Genomic DNA, 19648 nt, shown 5'->3' with positions numbered 1-19648 from the left:
GCCCACAAATACACACAGACAGCACCAAGGCGAACCTTCTTGTTCAAAGCCAGAAGCAAAAAGCTGAAGTTTTATTCAAATGAATGTTTACTTCTTCTACTGCCAAGATGTGTGTATTTGTCACCGGGTATATATGTGTATGCTGAGAGAGAGGGGGAACGGTACAGAGGATGCAAGTGTGCACGTTTTAGTGTGCGTTACATGCACGGCAGAAGAAGAAGGGCTGACAGTAGGTGATAAGCCAGACAGGCCTGCACGCTGTGATTATCACCCACTGGACCCCCTGTCACATACACATACGCGCACATTCAGGCACACACACTTGCATACACAGTGCCCAATGAGAGAGAGTGTGTGGCAAGGATTTAGGATAGGACAGACGTGGAGACAGACAAACAGACAGAGAAGCCTTGGATCACAGGCAAGGTGGAAAGCACAAGAGAAGCAAATGAACAGAGACTGGAGAAAAAAAACAATGCATCCAATTATGTTTCACTGAACACTCATTGTTTTTTTTGGGTTTTATGTATCAATATTCATTTCTTTTAATGTTTTGGTAAAGATATCAAAGCGTTTTATCACTGTAGATATGCAAGATAGACGTTTGTAACATGTAACACCAGTCAGGCGTTGTAAATAACATGCTCTGTCTTGGTCTCTCTCTGATATAGGTGTGTGGCCATCTGAAGAGGTGATGGCGCATTACTGTCTGCAGAAACGTCACATGTTCAAGTGAGTTTTTCCTCTCTTTAGATCTACTCACTTCATCGACAAACAACTCACCTGTTTCCCCAAATGCACAAAAGCTAACAGCAGTTATAAGTTCTGTAGTATGACATCAGTAAAATATTTACAACTTAAACGTTCATTTTTATTTTATTGTAAAGAAGTGAGGTATTCAGAAAGATCTTCTGCAGCATATATAACTCCCTACTTTCAACCATATTTTTCTACATGAATACCCCACTTATGACAGGAAGCTGTTTTATGATAATGAAACAAAAAGAGCACCATCATTCTTTCTCTGAAACATTTTGGAAAGCAATACTTTCTTTTTTGCACTGACAGGTTGTTAAGCTACAATAGAGAAATAATAGAAATCTGACTTTAAAATGTGTCTACTCTTCAGAGAAAATTGAAATTACAAATCACTTCCAGGAAGGTGGAGGAAAGTAAAGTAGAAGTGGGAAGGGTAACACATTTAATACACCAGAATATTTCTGTTGTTCTACTTTGAGATTTAAGTAATATTTTAATTGACCTTTTAACAGTGCAGAGTTTTACAAGTTCATAAATTTAATTGGCAGAAAATCAGTCTGAAACACGGGCTTTCTGAAAGTCACTCAAATGTAAATCAGACTTACACCTGCAGTAAATGTTTGGACCTTTCTGTGCAAATCTGTTGTTCTGTGCTGCTCTTTCCCCTGCTCTTGTCTGCTGAGCATCGGCCTGCCCTGTGGCACAGGGCTGAAAAGCACCCAGGCACTTTTGATTTCCACTCAAGGTGGAACGTCACCCTTTGATTTCCTGTTTTAACATTCAAGAGGCGGGAGGCAAGGAAGAGAGGGGTATTGATCAGAGCAGCGAAGTGAAGGTCAGCAAGCGAGGCAGGGAGGGATGAAAGAGGACAGTGGTTGAGATGGAGGGGAAGGGAGATGAAAGGAGGAAGAGGATGGAAAGAGGGGTTGAGTGAGCATCCGAGCTACAGGACTCTGGGTGTCTGGTGTGGATGTGTGTGTGTGTATTCCTCAGATTTCCCGCTGATTGAGCTTGTGCTTCTCAGTGTTCAATATTCAGCTTTCAGGTTGATGGTTGAATTGATATTTCTTACCCTGCTGTGTTTCCCGTGTGTGTGTGTTCTAGTGTTTGTATGATAGTATGCGTGTGTGCGCGAGTGTGTATCTACATCTGTGTGCATCTACTGTACAGTATGAACTCAAGTGTGTGTTTTAGTACTAAACTGCTGGTTTGGCTCAGCAAAGTGAATCTCACTCCAACTCGTCTCTCTCTTTTTTCATCTGTCTCTCAGGGGTGCAGTGTGTGAGTTAGGAGGAGGTATGACTTGCCTTGGTGGGCTCATGGTAAGTGAGATACACACAGATATTTCTGTGAGAGAAATAGCTTGGCTTGCCTAATGAAACCAACCCTCACCGATCAATACACACACAGCATGTGCACGGAGTATCCATACCTATTCAGACACTATCATTTACTGCTTGTGGGCATCTGTCTGTGTTTGTATATCTGTGTGTACCTTTACAGGTATATGCATACAAACTCTCTACTTAGATGATGTTAATTAAGTTAAGCACTACTGTTCAGAGTTAATAAAACAGCTTCTGCTTATGTTTAGCGCCCAACTGCCTGAACATCTCCACAGTATGTCCACACTGTCATTTAGGAGGACTCAGCAGTTAGAAAAATTTATAAATTTCATTCAAAATGTTATTCAGTACCAGACTATAGAGGTATTTTGCATTTCATGTGAAGTTTGCATGTCCTTCCTGTGCTTGTTCAGGGTTTCTCCCACAGTCGAAAACATGCTAGACTGATGCAGTTTGCCCAGCACCCTAAAAAAAGAAATTCCAAATCTTACATATTTATTTAAAAAAAATAAACCCACTGCAACTGAAAATGCATTTATGTAGCTCAACTAACATAGTTTATGTTACATGGAGAATTGTGAAGTTTATGAATTTGACAAAGACGATGTGAATGTTGTGAAAACATTATGATAACTGGATAATTTCAGCATGATATATACAATTTCATTTTGCATGTCAGCAAAAATATTCATTCCAACTGCAACTCAGGTATTTACAAACACTCACACACACACACACGCACACACACACACACACTGCAGGTGTGCTGCAGTCTGTCAGCCATAGGGTTTATTAGCAAGGGCCTTAAGGGCTTCTCCACATAGCAGGCGTCAGCGTCCCATCGATCTGTTAGGTGCCATTCTATGTGTGCGTGTGTGTGTGTGTTTGAAAGCTGGGTTTTATCTCTTGCCAGTCAATACACCATGTTTTGACATTGGTGGCTTGAGATGGAATCCTTCCTTCACACCTCTCCTTCTCCTCGTCCCTCTTTCATCCGTCACTGACACCACATTCACCACATGTTGTCCATGTGAGCACTGATTTTTTTCCCCCTCCTTTGTTTTCAGTTTACTTTCTTTATAATTATTTTGCTCTAGATTAAAATGCCAAAAATGCCAAAAGCAACAATATGTTTACATATACAACAGGAGAAACGTACATCTTATAATCCTAGACTCTGCATTAGGTTGCGCTTTCATTGGACAGGTTTACATATTTGGTTTATGAGAAAAACGTATGAATACTGTATTTTACTAATTAGATGCACTTCATTTAGTACATAAAACAAAGTAAACTCTTTTTTTTTACTGTTAAAATGTGCAAGATTTTTGACTGGATGTCAGGTTAATTGGTGGGTAACAGCCTTTGTTTAGATGAAGATCCTTGTTATTATGCTACAGGATACCTTCACTTCACATGTTCAGCACACTGGATGGCAGAATATATTCCTCCAAAAGCAGTACATACCGTTCATGTGTGGTACGGTGGTGACAGCGGGTGGTAGGATGCTGCTCATGAACTGTCAGGTTGGGTTCCGTCTTTCAGTTCAATGCACTAGTTGAGCCTGAGGTGCCATCCTCTGTCTGAGCAGATGGTGGGACACACAGCACGCTGTGACCCTCTCACACAACCTTCAGGGTCAACATGTGTCGTGTGTTCTGTTTCAGAAAATCTTTGGTCTACTACATCATACAGCTTCTTTTTGCCATTTCAATCTTAGGATTTATATGCATACCACCACAATAACTACTTGCAGTTACACTCACCTGTGTGTATATGCACATACACACTCCTTAACAGAAATAGACAGCCTGACACACACCCACCGATATAATAAAAGCATTTGCAATGAAAAGAGAATGTGAAAGATGAGGTTATAGTAAAGCACACACCTCACTATCTATATCTCCCTCATGCAGAGACACGCGACGCGACGCGACGCAGCGCAGCGCAAAAGCTTTCTTTTCATTCTCTCGTCTCCCTCCATCTCTTTTCTCTTCGCCTCTCGCAGTCTACACTGCAAAGTTATATGAAGGGCATCAGGCAGGCCTGGCGAGCCGAGTGCAGAGTGACAGCGGCAAACGGAGTGATGGCTCGGCCTGATAAACACCCAGCGTCAAATGAAAAGGCTCTGCGCTTGCCATCATCCCCTGTCACAATGCAATTACTGAACAGAGTGATAGCAAGATAGCAGCCCCCACCGCTAGCCACAATGATAAAAGTATTGACTGATTTGATTGAATGATTAAAATAATGCAGACATAAAAATGGGGTGAAGATAGAGAGTGAAATGGCAGCGAGGAGAGGGAGCAATGGAGAGAAAGGGCGGGGAGGGCTGGGCTGCAAGAGTGAAGCTTTGTAGATATGGTTATGTCATTATTGTGTGTCTGTGTGTTCAGATGTTTGCGACATCTAAGAGTGCTTTTGGTTTTGTTCTTTTGTTCCATGTTGTTTCATTTCTCTGTCTCTTCCCTATCTCTCTGTTTCTCAGGTTGCCATTTGTGCTGACGTGACGGAAGTCCTGCTATCAGATGGGAATGAGAAGTCCATTCAGAGTATCCTTACATCGTCCTCCCCTCGCCTTCTCTTAACGTCTATCTCTTCATCTCGGCCTCGTTCCTCTACCTCATATTTATTTATCTGCAATCATACTTCTGTGAATTCTTTTTTTATTTTCCTGATGGGTTTTAAGTACACAGTTTCCCTTCCCATTCCCATTTATTGATGTAATGTGATAAATCTACATGATATGCTGTAGATTACATGATATGGGAGACTTTCATATATTTAAAACATCAATTCTCGGACAATTTGACAATTGTGTAATTAAAAAAACAAATCCACAGATTGAAAAATTCTGTAAGCAAAACAGAAATGCTTCTGTATTTAAGGCAGTATAGTCAACAATTCTAAAACAGCTTCCACAATGATTGGTGCACCTACTAAACTAGCAGCTACGTGTATATATACGCCAATTACATAACTGTAGTCAATTAAATACAGATATCCTAATCACAAAGTTTCTGCTTAAACCACTGCACCAGTTGTTACTGACAATTAAAAGCTGAAAACATTCTAATTAGCATGCTGCAATCTAAGCTGTCATTAATGCTAATGAAATATTCTAGTATTTTATTTTCTTCCATGCTGTGTGATCAAGACTTTTTCACTGGCACTGCTATAGCTACGAAGTGACTTTTTCGAGCGAGCGTGTCATATCCTTCATGTTCCAGCCTTGAAATCAAAGATTGGATTGTAGTGTGGAAGAATAGCCATCTACCTCTTTTATCTTTAGGCAAACGCAGCAGATGGGGCACCCACAGTGACAAATACCCAGCACTACTGCTCAAAATGGCATCTACCAATCCTAACTGCCTACAATACCAAGTTAAGAGCACAGTAATTGCCATCCTGTCAGAATTTGTTTAAGACTTCATCTAATGCTAAGGCTAGGGTTAGGGCTTGATGAGCATTTTAGAAGCAAGAACAATCAAGGTTTGTTAAAAATGTTTTTTGTGTGTGCGTGTGTGTGTTTGGTTAAGATTTAGGCCTATAATTACGTTTTTAGGACAAATCTTTAGGTGAGTTTTTTGGCAACATTTGTTCACTGAGTGGGTTATTGATCAACTCTGTCAGTTTGCAAACCGTCTTGCTCTTCTTTTCTACTCTATATTTACACTTCTCCCTGTCTAATCTCCTTTGTAGCCCCTTGTTTTGCCTCTTTTCTTCCATCTCCTTTCATCATTCCTGTCATTTTTCTCCCATCCTCTCAGATCTTGCTTTATTCGCCGAGCAACTACACAGACAAAAAGAAGCTCTGACTCGCTGCAGTTGTTTCACAAAAGCAGGAAATATAAATACACATTTCTTCCCCATTGACCGATATGGCCATATTTAGCTCTGCTTACAATATCTCTGTCCCAGCCAGCTACAATGCTCCGTTAGTGATCACAATAAGACCAAACAATAACATTTTGGAGCCTGTAAAGCACACGCACACGCACACACACACATACACACACTTGGGCACACAAACAATGCACCATTGACCGGCAGCTTTGTTTCACAGAACAAACACATAGAGAGAATTGTAAGTGAAATCATACCGAGAATGGATCGAACATACACTGAAAGAGAAAGGGGGGTTGAGAAAAATACATAATTTGTTCTGGGCTCAGCCAAATTGGCCCATTCACATACCGCAGGCACTGTGTGGTATTTCCTCTTGTAAAGGAAGCTGTTGGTCTTAGCCTTGTGCTAATGGCTACTGTTTATCTCACATGGCATTATTGTGCCGCTAGTGTTAGAATAGAAAACGATAAGGAATTGTGATAGGGTTCAGTTTTATGCAGTGAAATAGATGAGAAGATATGCAAGAACGAAATGTGAACTGATGACATTTAGATATATCTTGAGAATAGATTTTCCGTTTTTTCTTAGAAGTTGTTGACCTCATTTATAGTGCAGAAAGATACACAAATACACACCGACTATAGAGTGGAGAGCCTCTGTTGCTCTGACCTTGAATACTCATGCTGAAAATCAATGGAAATGTTCCATTAAGAATGATTGATGCATGTCATTGGCTGCTGCTTGTCTGCTTCTAGTGATGGGAGCAAATATTCTTCCACTTTAATGTTCAATAATACTCAAATCTCGCTCTTCAACTTTTTCCTTTTTATGTGTGTGTGTGTGCGTGCGTGCGTGCGTGCGTGCGTGCGTGTGATTTCAACTGGTGTGTGTGTGTGTGCTGACCTCTCCTCTTGTGGTGTGCTGGTGATGAGATTACAGTAAGCTGCTCTGCTCTTTGCCCTTTCATCCCTATGCATAGCACACTCATGCACAGGTGTCCAGTATGTGTGTTTTGTGTTCATGCTAACCTACATATTATTGTGAATCCGTGTCCAGGAGAGGTCTTTGATTTTGAATTGACTCTCCAGCTATCAATCCGTGCATCAGCTTCTCATCCATCCCTGCTCTCTCTCTGTCTTTCTCTCTCTTCCTCGCTCGGTGCTCTCTGTCTTTGTCGATTGGATTTGTCTCAAGTCTTTGCAGGCTTTAAAGACAAGGAAATCCTAATTGAATTGCTTTGCAACTCCACAAGCCAGTGTATTAATAGACAACTTGACATCAATCACCCAGCCTTTGTGTGTCTTGGTGCGTGTGTGTGTGCATGCATATGAGAAGGACAGTGTGAGTTTTGTATCTGTGGTTAAAAGCCTTCCCATTGATCTAGCTAGAGGCTGCTGTGATCTGCTTCCGTAGACTGGCTCTCTTTCCCTGGAGATGATCTCTGCTCACTGAAGCTTTCTCCATGTAGATGCCTACCATATGTGGTTTTACCTAAAAAGGGTCTTAGAGTTTATCATTCCTGATGCACCTCTTTGGCTTTTGGCTTTGTACATTTCCAAAAACCTTAATATCTTTAAGTGGATCGTCACCAGTAGTTTAAATCTTTGAATTTTGCATTTTTAACAGACTTCCCACGTTTGCATTTAAAAAAAGAGTTTATAAAGTTCTAATGAACTTAAAAGTCAGTATTTGGTATGACAACTTTTATTCTTCAACACACCTCCAACTTTCTTAGAAAATCTCTTTTCTAATTTCTTTGGTCTTTAGGAAAAGTTCTCCAGGTCTCTTGTAGGACATTCAAAGCTCTTCTTTGTATGTTTGCTGCATTTTTTCCACTCTGTCCAGCCAATGACAAGCCTAAAGATAGAACTTAAAGTTGGTTCTATGCTAAGTTATCTATTATGTGTAGGCACAACATGGGTTTATGCTTTGAGTTAGGTGCCTTTTTTGCTTGAATGATTCATAGGTCAGTGTTAAAATGGCTTAACAATCAAAGTCACACACACAAATAAAGGACCTTCAGAAAGCCTGGAGAACTACTACTCAAGACCACCACAAAACTACAAGAAGGTTTGGCTCCTTGGAAGCAAAATACATAGAATTGAAGTCTGACTTGAAACTTCTATTTCTAAAAAAATATATTCTGATAAAAGTATTAAATAAAATCCAACAGAAGTTTTTACACCAGAAATTTCTATCGAAAAACTGCACTGTACACTATCTTGAACAATTAATTTCATGGATACAAATATTTCAGTTCTGCTCATGTTTCAATATGTATTTATGTCCTAATTGCAGTGATTTAGCACACACCCTTTGACTTTTTCCTTTCTCCCTGATCTACTCTTAGCATCTTTCTTTTATTTATTTTAGTTTTTTTATTGAATTGTATGTCCAGAGATTGAATCTTGTATGCTTCATCAATCCTTGACTGTGGCACGCCAGATGTTCGAGGGCTGGTTGAGAAAAACAGGCAAGCTGGAAAGTTTGGCTCAACATATGTATCTTCCAGGTAAGACCATTTTTTTACTTGCCTTGGCACTTTAATGCCATTTTATTGTGTGAATCTCAGAATTTTATCTTCAATAAATATGCCACTTAAAAAATGTTTATATGAAATGGTTAGTTACATACTGTAATACCCGTTCTTTAAGTGCAAAATATGTATATGCACACGCTTGTGGGATCATCAAAGAAAAAGACCCTCTTTGATAGGGGTTTCTCATCCGGAAACCAATGAGATAACTTTCCATTGCACACGCGCGCACACACACACAGACTCACACCTCATATGCAAGGACGGGCTAAAACGTAGTTAATTGTTGTCCCTGCCTTAAAAAGGCTTTTTTTCCATTGACTGACGATTTTGGTCCCCTACCTCTTCTCTCTCTTTCGCTGTCTCGCGTTGAGTGGAAGATGGAGTGAAAAAGTAAACGTATAATTAGGCTACATTACTTTGATTGTTTTCTTTTCAGATTATGCCTGCTGTCATCTCTGCGCTGCAAGAGAGGGCGAAGGGCACGATGCGATTGTACAAGGGGATGGATGGGGAGGGGCATGTCGTGTGATGGTGTGCGCACATCCACGCATATGTGTGCGTGTGTGTTGGGACCGCCTGCTGTGATTTGAGATTGTGTTTCTAGCGGGGCCTAATGTTTTGTTTACTGAGTGTTAATAATGCCTAATTAATAATCCCCCAATCTGCCTGACAGTGTGAATAAGAGGAAGGGAAAATGGTGTGGAAGAAGAGATGGAGAGAAAAACGGAGCTCCTCTAACGGTACACGGTATCAGCACAGTCTTTATACAATCTCAAAGGCAAACTGGAGCATGAAAGAAATGGCATATCTAACTCTGGTAACCGACAACAAAAACTTAAACATCAATGCAGTTAGGCTCATAGCAGTGGCCAGTAATTGAGAAAGTAATTATTGAAATGCAAAGTCAGATACCACAGCCTGATGACTGAGGCTGGAAACCTGGCAAACCAGAGACCACAGAACCCTCAACCTGCATAAACAGCAAGAATTTTACTCTATTAAAACATGAAAAATGTGATATTTATGTTAGGGCAATCGTGGCTCAAGAGTTGGCAGTTCGTCTTGTAACCGGAAGGTTGCCGGTTTGAGCCCCGGCTTGGACAGTCTCGGTCGTTGTGTCCTTGGGCAAGACACTTCACCCGTTGCCTACTGGTGGTGGTCAGAGGGGCCGATGGCGCGATATGGCAGCCTCGCTTCTGTCAGTCTGCCCCAGGGCAGCTGTGGCTACAACTGTAGCTGCCTCCACCAGTGTGTGAATGTGAGAGTGAATGAATAGTGGAATTGTAAAGCGCTTTGAGGGCCCCGAAAAGCGCTATATAGATTATTATTATTATTAAAATCTATCAGTGCCATAAACACACAGATATACGTTAATATCTGTCACTATCAACCAATGGCATCATCTACTGGTTTTGCCTTGAAACTGAGCTGGAGCCTAGAGAAGTTTTAGTCCAAATTCTTCAAAATATCAGAAGTGGCTGGAGTGGGGGGCATTACACTTGAAATCTGATTTGAGAACATGTTTAATGTGTATGGCAACATTAATATGTAAAGTACTGGACAAGGTTCCTCATTAATACCAAAAATTAATTTAAAAAAGTACATACAAATTGGGACTAGATAAGCAATTATCAGTGAAATATCTATCTTAATCCCTTGCAGATGTATGAGTCCAGCTAAATCAAGACGACAACATAATTAATGACCGGTGATTGTGGTGCCACAATCCCTGAATCCCAACAAACCAAAGTTCACAAAGAAACAGGATGACCTTCCTGGCTTGACCATCAGAACACTGACTACAGGCAGTGATTTTAGCTAAAGATGTCACAAGAATTGTGGATGAAAATTACTGACATTTTATTCCAGGTTAGAAGCTGATACCTTTTTATTAGTAACCCTCAATTGTATAGCACTTAAGGTACTGTTGTTCTAGTTTCGAACTGTGATGATTACTTTTTGAGGAGAACCTGCAGATGAATACATTAAATTACTACATACTGCATAGAGCCATGGGGGTATAAGCTCTCCCCGTTTCAAACAACAGCTCATCCAATCGTATGTATCTTCAAATGTATAGTGTTTTTTTTCTAGTGTGAATAGGGTTGAGTAGCATACGTTGTGTAAGGTGAAAACCATTTGGTGTCACTGCACTTTGTCAGTCATCGTATCTATCGAGCAAGAAAGAGGAGAGTGTGGATGTTGACTGGAAACCTCTATAGAGGTGGCCTTTAAGGGTGCATGTGTGTGTTCACATGGTATAAATGTCAAGTGTCATGTCAGAAGTCACCTCTCTTTACCTCACAGGTGACATGTCTTCCCTTCCTGATGCTTTCTCCAGGTCTCCTCTGAAGCAGAAAAACAGTGGGGGTCAGTAAGAGACCTGTCAGAGAGCAAGAAGCTCTAAAGGGAGCAGTGAGGGAAGAAAAAGGGGAAAAAAGAGGCTTTTGCTTGGTGTAGTGTTTTATCAGTACTGGTTGTCTTCTGTCACCTTCCCTTCAGATACTCAACTTTAGTCTCTCTTTTATGTGTGTGTTACAGGGTAGTAAGGTGGGACTGTGAGATGGATATTTCTGCACTGGAGGGTCACTTTGATTTCATCATGTGTGCAGACTGGTAGGTATACACACACACACACACACACACACACACACACACACACACACACACACACACACACACACACACACACACACACACACAGCCAGTACATATACACGATCTGTGTGTGCGTTCATGACATTAATTTTCACTTCTGTGTGACAGTCTTTACATGGCCCCCCACCAGCGCCTGGACCTTCCCCTGCCTTGTCCACACACTCACATTCACACATACATGCATATGCTCAGACACCCGCCTGCCTCCATTTTACACCAAATTGCCTCGTTTTCTGCTTGGTGTCCCAGCAAATGGATGACTTAGGCAAATTGCAAATAATTGCATTTTGACAAGGAAGGAGACTCGGTAAGATAGAGAAAGAGTTGAGGGTGGATGGAGGGAGGAGCAGAAATGGAGATGGAAATGGAGAGATAGAGCAACATAAACATAACAATTAGCCCATCGGTCACTGAAATCTAGAGCTTCAGACAAATCGGGAACCACATCTTTTTTTTCTGCTTCAAGCTGGTGTTCCATAATAACCCAGTAAGATACTGTAATCCAGGTGTTCTTAGAGGAAACTGGGCCGCAGGGTTCTGTTTTCAGGTTGTCAAAAACTTCAACCCGATTTGCCTCCAACGCATCCACTGGTATGTGTGAATATGTGAATTTTTGCTAAAAGTATTGTGGCCTAGAAAATCAAGTGTTTGAATTAATGTGTGTGAGGATGGGTGAATGAGTAAGACAGTGCTCTGAGTGCTCAAACAGAGTAGAAAAGCATTGTGTGTACCAGTTCATACATACGCAAGAAGAATTTAAAAAAAAAAAGCTAACTGTCATTTGGAGTGTCAAGGCTTCTTTGAGTCGCTGTGAAACTTTCCGCTAAAACACTTCGCTACTTAATGTATGTTGGCAATGAAGTAGAATCTGTCAGGAGATAACACGTATGCTGTACCTGTCGCAGTGGCAACCCAACGTCTTCTAGTGGTTAAATGAATCCTCAAGATGAAACTTTAGGACTTTTGAACTTTGTTGTTCCAGAAAACTTTCAACCAGATATCCGGTGTGGAAGGTGATTATAAAATTGACAGAGAATTTGGCCTAAATAAAATTCAGTGAAGCCAAAAGATGCCCAGAGAAGAAAATACAGCGGGCTGTTTAGAAGGGGCGGGGCACTGCTGACATAGGCTGATGATACTATCCTGTGATTATGAACATTCAGAATACTGTCTGTTTGACATTTCAGCTTATGTCTGATAGGGGCAATGCAAACCCAGAGTGCAGAATGTATGGTTGGGAGACAGTAGCATTAACAAAAAAACAAAAGGAGGTAAATTTGTTCAGACAAAGCATAGTGGATATATTAGACAGAGGATGATAAAGATAGAGCTTCCAGGCAGAAAGAAAAGAGCAGGATTACAGTGAAAATTCATGGATGTCGTGAAGGAGTACATGCAGAGGGTTGGTGTGCTTATCCCTAAAAAGAGCACTTGAATGAAGAAGATGTCCTTTTCTTGTTTTCTTTTCTTTTTCCAACTTTTTTCATGTTGTTCAGCCACACAAAGATAAAATAGATTTTGTCGGTATTTTCAGGTAGTCCTCATTTTACTTCTATATATGTGTGAATGCATCCATGTCTGTGAACCCGTGATCATCACAAGATTTATTCTGAGGTTTTGACACTGTCTGAATATAATGGCGTGTTTTGAATGACATGCCTCCCTAGTGTCCAAGTTTAGAACTGTAACAAAGGGCTTAAAGTCTTTTTAAGGCTCCAGTTTTATTATCCTCTTCAGTCACCCTGAAAGCGTTTAGGGTTTCCAACACAACTCTGAAAACTGTCCTGTTTGTGGAACAGTACACAAGCACTGGCACTGGCGTTATAAAACCTTTGCAGGTGGATAAATGGCATTTACCGTCCACCACTCCTGCACATTGACTTACACACATTCACATACAAACATACTCTGAAAAGATGGACATTCTGTTGGTTGAAGCAAAATCACTTTGCCTACTTCATCTTGTGCATAGTCTGTGTGTATCTGTCTGCACAAGTACGTGCATGTGCGCTAAGTGCAGCATTAGCAAACAGCGTTATCATTATTTTAATGTCACAGTCATTATGAGTAATAGCCAGGTATAACACCCAGAGAGAGAAAGAGAGCTGTCCGCTAATAGAGGATATTTTACAGTGAACTAGTGTATACGCACGTGTGTGTGTATGACGGACAGAAGCATACAACGTGAGAACCGAGTAAATTGCATGTAAAGTTTTGATATCACAGGTTCTTTTCACCATTTCTCTCAGCAGAGATTTATCTTGTAGTTGTGAGTCTGTAAACGTGTGCGCATGTGCTGCAAGATGTTTTTGTGTAGCGTCCTCTTTTCTCAAGTGTATGCAAGTGAGCGATTGTGTGATAATTGCAGTGGTTGTGGCTGAAGAGTGATGGCTGGTCAATTAACGGGAACGTCATTGTGATGATCACCTGCGAAAAGGTCAACAATGCAACTTCCACTCCATTAATTATGACTCCTGCTGATATCAGGTGGACCACTGCTGAGAAGACAGGAGAGATGAGAGGAGAGGAAAAGGGAAGAAACTTATTTGGAAATCCTGATTATCCTGGGGGTGTTGTCTAAATTCTGCCTTTAGAAAGGTTATTTAAATGCTTTCACTTAATGAATCTGTTACCACTTAGAACTCAGAAACTTTATCATCTAAACCAGAAGTGGCACACTCCTCTTACATAGTCAGCCATATTCAATACAGCCTAATATGGTCTCTCTAGCAGAGCACACCAGTGAAACTAACATAAGATACATGATATAATATAAACTGTGTCCCTCTTTTTTTTCACTGTAAAGACTTTTAATCCCAGAGGTGTCTTTATAGCGAAAGAAGTCCAGTTTCAACAATACATTGCAGTTTTTCTCTGTTAAAGAAACAATAAAGAAACAATGCAGTAGTAAATATAGAAACCAAGCAGAACAGCTCTTTGGGTTTAACTTTAAGAAACAAATATAATAAACAAATTGTATTTTTGCTAATTCAGAGAAGATGTCTATAAATTTCTACAGTAAATAGTGAAAAACAGGAACTCCTCTGCTATTTATTTATGGATTACCTAACAATACAAAAACTCATTTTATCTATCAGTTATTTTCAGTAATTCAGCTGTTAAAGTGAAAGTATACAGTGAAAATGTAATTTTTAAATCATAGGTGTTTATATTCTGTGTTGGTATTATTAGATGTGAAATCAGAGCCAGAGCCAATCAGAACAGCTTTTAAGGTTATTGAGGTTACTTCATAAACACCTTAGGCACCAAAACCCCCCCAATTTTATTAGTGAACTCATGGCCATTTACCTCTAAATGGAAAAATTGCAAAAAAGAAGTGATTTTCTGCTGTGGGCACCTGAATTTTAAGGATAATTAACTTTTCATGATGCGTGGCCTAGAAAGTAATAAGTTAAAAAATTAAAGACTTGTGCCAGTAATATAAGCAACACAACTGGAAGGAGCAAACGGGACTGCCTAACTGTGAATAAAAGGTCAGCAGCTCAATGAAGTGTTAGAATGCTGCAAAGGTAAAAGACTTTTTTTCTTTTATTTTATCATAACTTGTATTCCTTTCTTAAGAGTGAAAGTCACTCTCAGGTTTATTGAATGTTTTGAGGGAGGTTTTTCAGCAGATGATCTAGCTATACAGAAAGTCACCCAGTCAACTATGAACACTTGCTTGTCAGAAAACAAACTGTCACTCACTCAATGTTTTAACAAAAAAAGAGGCTTTGTTGAGTTTATAGTTAATACAGTACAATGAGATAGAAGATGGGTTAAAGAAGGAAGCAAGCAGTTAATTTCAGTTCACGCTGTATTTATGAGACAATTTTGGTCAAATATGAAAGTCTTATGTGGAAACTTTCAGCCATTTACACCGAGAAAGGAAGTTTCAGTGAAGTAGGAACCAGCATAGCAGAAATAGTGTTGTGTGCCTCCTCACATTTGTGTTTGTGTTTGTCTGGCAGGGAGAGAGAGAGGGATTCCTGCAGTGGGCATGAGGGTGGCAGAGAATCTTTGGCTGGGATGTTGGCATGTCTGCTTTCTCCAAAAGCTGTCCATGTGTAGGGAGTGAGATAAAGCCCTGTTTGTGTGTGTGTGACAGTGAGTTTGTGCAAGTTTCTGCATCCTTCTGGTTTTCACTGTATCTATGTAATTGTCATCTTCTGTTTATTCATATTTGCAGTCCTTTATCCATACACACCTGTTTTTGTGTTTCACTTTACTGCTCATTGTTATGCTGGATTGCATTAGTTTAGAGACACATTACTGGCACATGCGCACAGAACACAAATATATCTTTGTTGAAAGCTCTGTGTGATGCCTTTTAGTAATATCCCTCTGAGCCAAAGGTCAGAAATATGTATGTCTTTTGCAGTATTAATGTTGTTGAATCAATAAACAAGTGAGTGTTGCTTCAACATGTTCATAAGATGAAGAAAGAACATTAGTTTTAATATTTATGATTAATTTAAAAAAACAACATTTAGTTTAGCACTACTTTTGTGGCAGCAATTTACTTACAGAATTATTTATTTAAAATTTAAAATTTGCGTTTTCTGATACTGGAATGGTACACGGGTGGCATGGTGGTGTATGCTAGCACTATCCTGGATCCAAATCCACCAGGTTAAATCTCTATATTGGCCATAGGTGTGATTGTGAGTGTGAAAGGTTGTCTGTCTCTTTGTGTACTACACCTTTCTCCCTGTGACAGCTGGGATAGGTTCCCCATTGTGAAACTGAATTGGATAAGCAGACTCAGTAGAAACTGTTGTGACGTTGTGTTGCTGTTTCCGTCTTAAGTAGGTTAGTCCTGTTTTCCCACATGACTGCAATGTAGTGAGAGTAAATTTCCTGGATAGCCTGGGACTAAATAATCTGACATGAATCAATTGAATTTAATCAAGTGAAACTCAAATAAATCATCACTGCATTTTCTCCTGTGTTTGCGTGGATTCTCTCCGGGTAACCCGGCTTCCTCCCAAAGACATGCAGTTATTGGGGCTAGGTTAACTGATGATTCTGCGATAGACTGGTGACCTGTCCAGGTTGTATCCCGCCCTTCGCCCTATGACAGCTGGGATAGGCTCCAGCCCCCTGCCACCCTGATAAGGATAAGTGGAAGAGAATGGATGGATGGATGATAATACTTTCTTTTATATTCTTATAATGCATATAAAAAATATATACCATTGCACCGTAATCCTTGGGAACATAGACTTAGTAAATGATGTCATTTGTTTTTATAGACTCCCAATTGAGGCCTTGACATCATCAGTGCACGTATGTGTATAAGCAGACAAATTTAGTAGCAACAGATTCACACACCCGTTCACCCTTTGACCTCTGGTCTGTTTTGACTGATTTTGCTGGGCTGTCCTGGGTGGGTGGGGTCATCACAAGACAATAGGCCTCTGACAGTCTGAGTTCATCAGAGGTGACCTTAAAGGGAAAGAGCACTTATTTTGTGAATCTAAAATAATACCTCAAAACTTTAAAAAGAAAAGACAGAGAATGCATTAAAGTATGTGGAAGATTTTTTTAACAGGAATGTGGTTTTAAATTGTAAACACTATATTAAACATCCCAGAAGCCAAACTGCTCCAAAAAATATTTTTAATGCATTACTAGCACCATATAAAAAGAGATACAGTACCTCAATCAGGAATGCAAACCCTGCTGTAGAGGTGACTGATATTTAGTGAAATCATATTTAAAAAAAACCTTAATAGCAAGAAAACTTAAAAAAATAAATACTGTAAATTGTTATGTGTCAAACTTTAAAAAAAGCAATGCCCAAACTCAAAAGGCTTCAAGAGAGAGGTTAGCAACCACCTGGCAACCACCGGTCCTGAGTAGTTGTAGGGGGTTGCTGCCTGTTGCTTGGTGTAATCGGTTTCAAAGGGGGTTATTGTTACCCCCATACCTGAGGTAATAATCTTAAACTAATGGCTCCATAATTCCTTTATAGATCTTGGTAAATGGCTCATTAAAGGTTTACTTTGTGTAACTTGTCCAGCCTTATTTGTGGTTTAGCTTTCAAGCCACAATATTCTACTTGAATTGCAGACATCAGCATTGACCATTGCTCATTTTTTTAAAACTGTTGCCCTCTGAATGACACTATGTCCTTCCCTTGGCCTTAGCGTGTGTCTGTACATGTGTGTTTACACGTCTGTCCCAGCCGTTACCTCCACCCAACAAGCTCACTTCCTTGTTTTCCTTGCCACTCACTTTTCCTGTGAACTGATATCTGTGGCAAAATAAACCAAACTGAAACCTCTCACCTTTCAAGTCAAATAAACTTCACACCTCCATGTAGCCTTGGAAGAGTAAGCAGCTTTACATATATGTGCTCACATGTTTGTTTTAATGCTGGTTTGTGCAGAGTTTTTACCCCCCCCCCCCCCCCATAAAAAAAAAAACAAAAAGGAAAAAAAACAGCAAGAGCATATCTGCTTATGTACCGGCAAACATGGAGGGAGCAGATCCTGTTACATGCACCTCTCATTCCTCGTGGGGATCAGAGGATTTTGAATGAGGAAAGGTCAGAGACTGTGATTGGAAGGTTGAATCCAGATTGCCACTCCACTGGACAGTTGGACGGATGTGCAGGATTATGTCAAATCTGCACTGTATTGTTGCATTTTAGTCAAATCACTCCACTCTCATCTGTGATAATAGACACACACACTCATAGTGCACTACTCCATTGCGTAATGGATTGAAATTTGTCTTTGTGAGTAGATAGACAGGTGCTACTTTCCTTTGAATGACTGGAGCTGATTTAAGCCTGTGTGCTCGTTGTGTGTTACTTTAGTTGTGGCAAAATAAATCTGTTTCCACGGTTAAATCATGGGTACCTACTCACTTTTTGGAGTTGAAAAAGCAGGTTTCCATTATGTCAGTCTTTAAATTTTAAGGTAGAAGACTTCAAGGTTAGGTGAGTCTCCACAAAATCAATCTAAATCAATGTAATGCCCTTTAAAACAGCTTTTTCTTCAGTAATGTTCTCCAACCATCTTTGCGATTCTTGTTGGAGGGCGGTAAATGCAGTGATAAAACTCCTCCAGTCGTCTTCAACACTTTTTGATTAGCGGTTTCAGAAAAGGCAGCCTCATACACTTCTTTATTAATTTTTCAGTGCATTTCAACCACAAATACATTTTTTGTATTTTTGTGTGTCAGGATTTTTGGAGACCCCGATACTCAATGCAAAACTAATTCAAGTTTTTTCTTCTGTAAGGTTTTTAACAATTACATTGAAAACAAAAATATAAAATTTATCAAGCTTTCATTTTTTGTTGACCTAATAATGCCATAAATAACATACATAATTATATGTATGTTATCTTGAATCAAAATAATAACGTATATTAGTTTTTACAAGTTAGAAGGGTTCATTTGTCACTAATACTATGAATATAGTGACATAAACCTGTCACTTTTCACTTCTCAAAAAGAAACGTTCTTGGATATTAAAATTAAATTGACATTTATTTGTTATCTCCTGTCATGTACCACATTTTGTTTTGAGGGGGAAAACATAGAGAACAGCTGTCACAGCGAGTGGAATGAGCCGTGTGGAGAAAAATAAAGGAGGATCCAATTGCAGGCACTCGTGGAGGTGCGAAGGATGTTTATTGTAAGACAAAACACAAGTTGAAAACAGCAAACAGAACTAAAGATAACCTGAACTGGGAAAACTAAACTACTAAACACGAGCATGAAGGAGGGTGAGCAGAGGCATATGTCGGGAGAACACATGGATGAAACACAGACCAGCGACTATAACATAAGAAGACACGACTTAAATACACACAGAAGAACACGGGGAGATTACACACAGGTGGGGAACACAGCTGGAAGTAATTGACGAGACGAGACAAGGGAGGCAAAACTGAATACACTCACATGAGACACGGATTTTCACAATAAAACAGGAAAGAAGAAACCATTTCACGAAGATGCAGACAGAACTGAACCTACACTAAACATGAGGCACAACCAAAGAACTAATCCCTAAACAAAAATAAACAGAAACATAGAATTCTAATAATAATCAACAAAGCACAAGAGTATCAGAAAACAATCCATTATGCAAAAATAAACCACAACCTAAGAAACTCAAAACGCTGGGTCAAAATGGCCCAGAACTGTGACAACAGCAGGGAAACAAAAAAAATCCCACCTCTTTCTAGTTTCTTTTGAGCTCCCTTTTTTGAGGTTGAAGGCTTGGGGCTATTAAAAATAACAAATAAATCCCCAACATTAATAATAAAAATAATAATGACCATTATGAAAAAAGGAGTGTGGAGCCTTAATTTTTACTATAAAACAAAACCAAATACATAAATGGTAAAATGAAGAGTTGAGACTCAATTTAATAGTGAATTTTTTTTTTCAATGTTAAAAAAAAAAAAAAAAAAAAAAAAAAAGTTTTTTTTTGGTATATTTGTTTCCAAAAAATCAATAATAATTATAATAT

The 19648-nt window shown here is 39.6% G+C and overlaps 1 protein-coding gene across 6 annotated transcripts in view; it reads left to right on the top strand.

Moving 5' to 3' along the window:
- The window catches only part of camkmt (calmodulin-lysine N-methyltransferase), a 119200-nt gene that overhangs the window by 83118 nt on the left and 16434 nt on the right, over positions 1-19648 (top strand). For all 6 annotated transcript variants that reach the window (XM_086259060.1, XM_086259057.1, XM_086259059.1 and 3 more), the window contains 5 exons: positions 672-732; positions 2030-2081; positions 4597-4660; positions 8403-8469; positions 11038-11112. In XM_086259060.1, coding sequence (XP_086115186.1) covers positions 672-732; positions 2030-2081; positions 4597-4660; positions 8403-8469; positions 11038-11112 — 319 coding nt within the window. The remainder of the gene's footprint in view (positions 1-671; positions 733-2029; positions 2082-4596; positions 4661-8402; positions 8470-11037; positions 11113-19648) is intronic.

The sequence above is a fragment of the Aulonocara sp. 'chitande type north' Nkhata Bay genome, linkage group LG13 (assembly GCF_057382095.1).
Source record: "Aulonocara sp. 'chitande type north' Nkhata Bay isolate Kocher_YH1m ecotype deep benthic linkage group LG13, A_spYH_male_GT1.1, whole genome shotgun sequence".
Taxonomy (NCBI): domain Eukaryota; kingdom Metazoa; phylum Chordata; class Actinopteri; order Cichliformes; family Cichlidae; genus Aulonocara; species Aulonocara sp. 'chitande type north' Nkhata Bay.
Note: the sequence above shows the minus strand (reverse complement) of the source record. Positions and strands in the feature narration are given on the sequence as shown.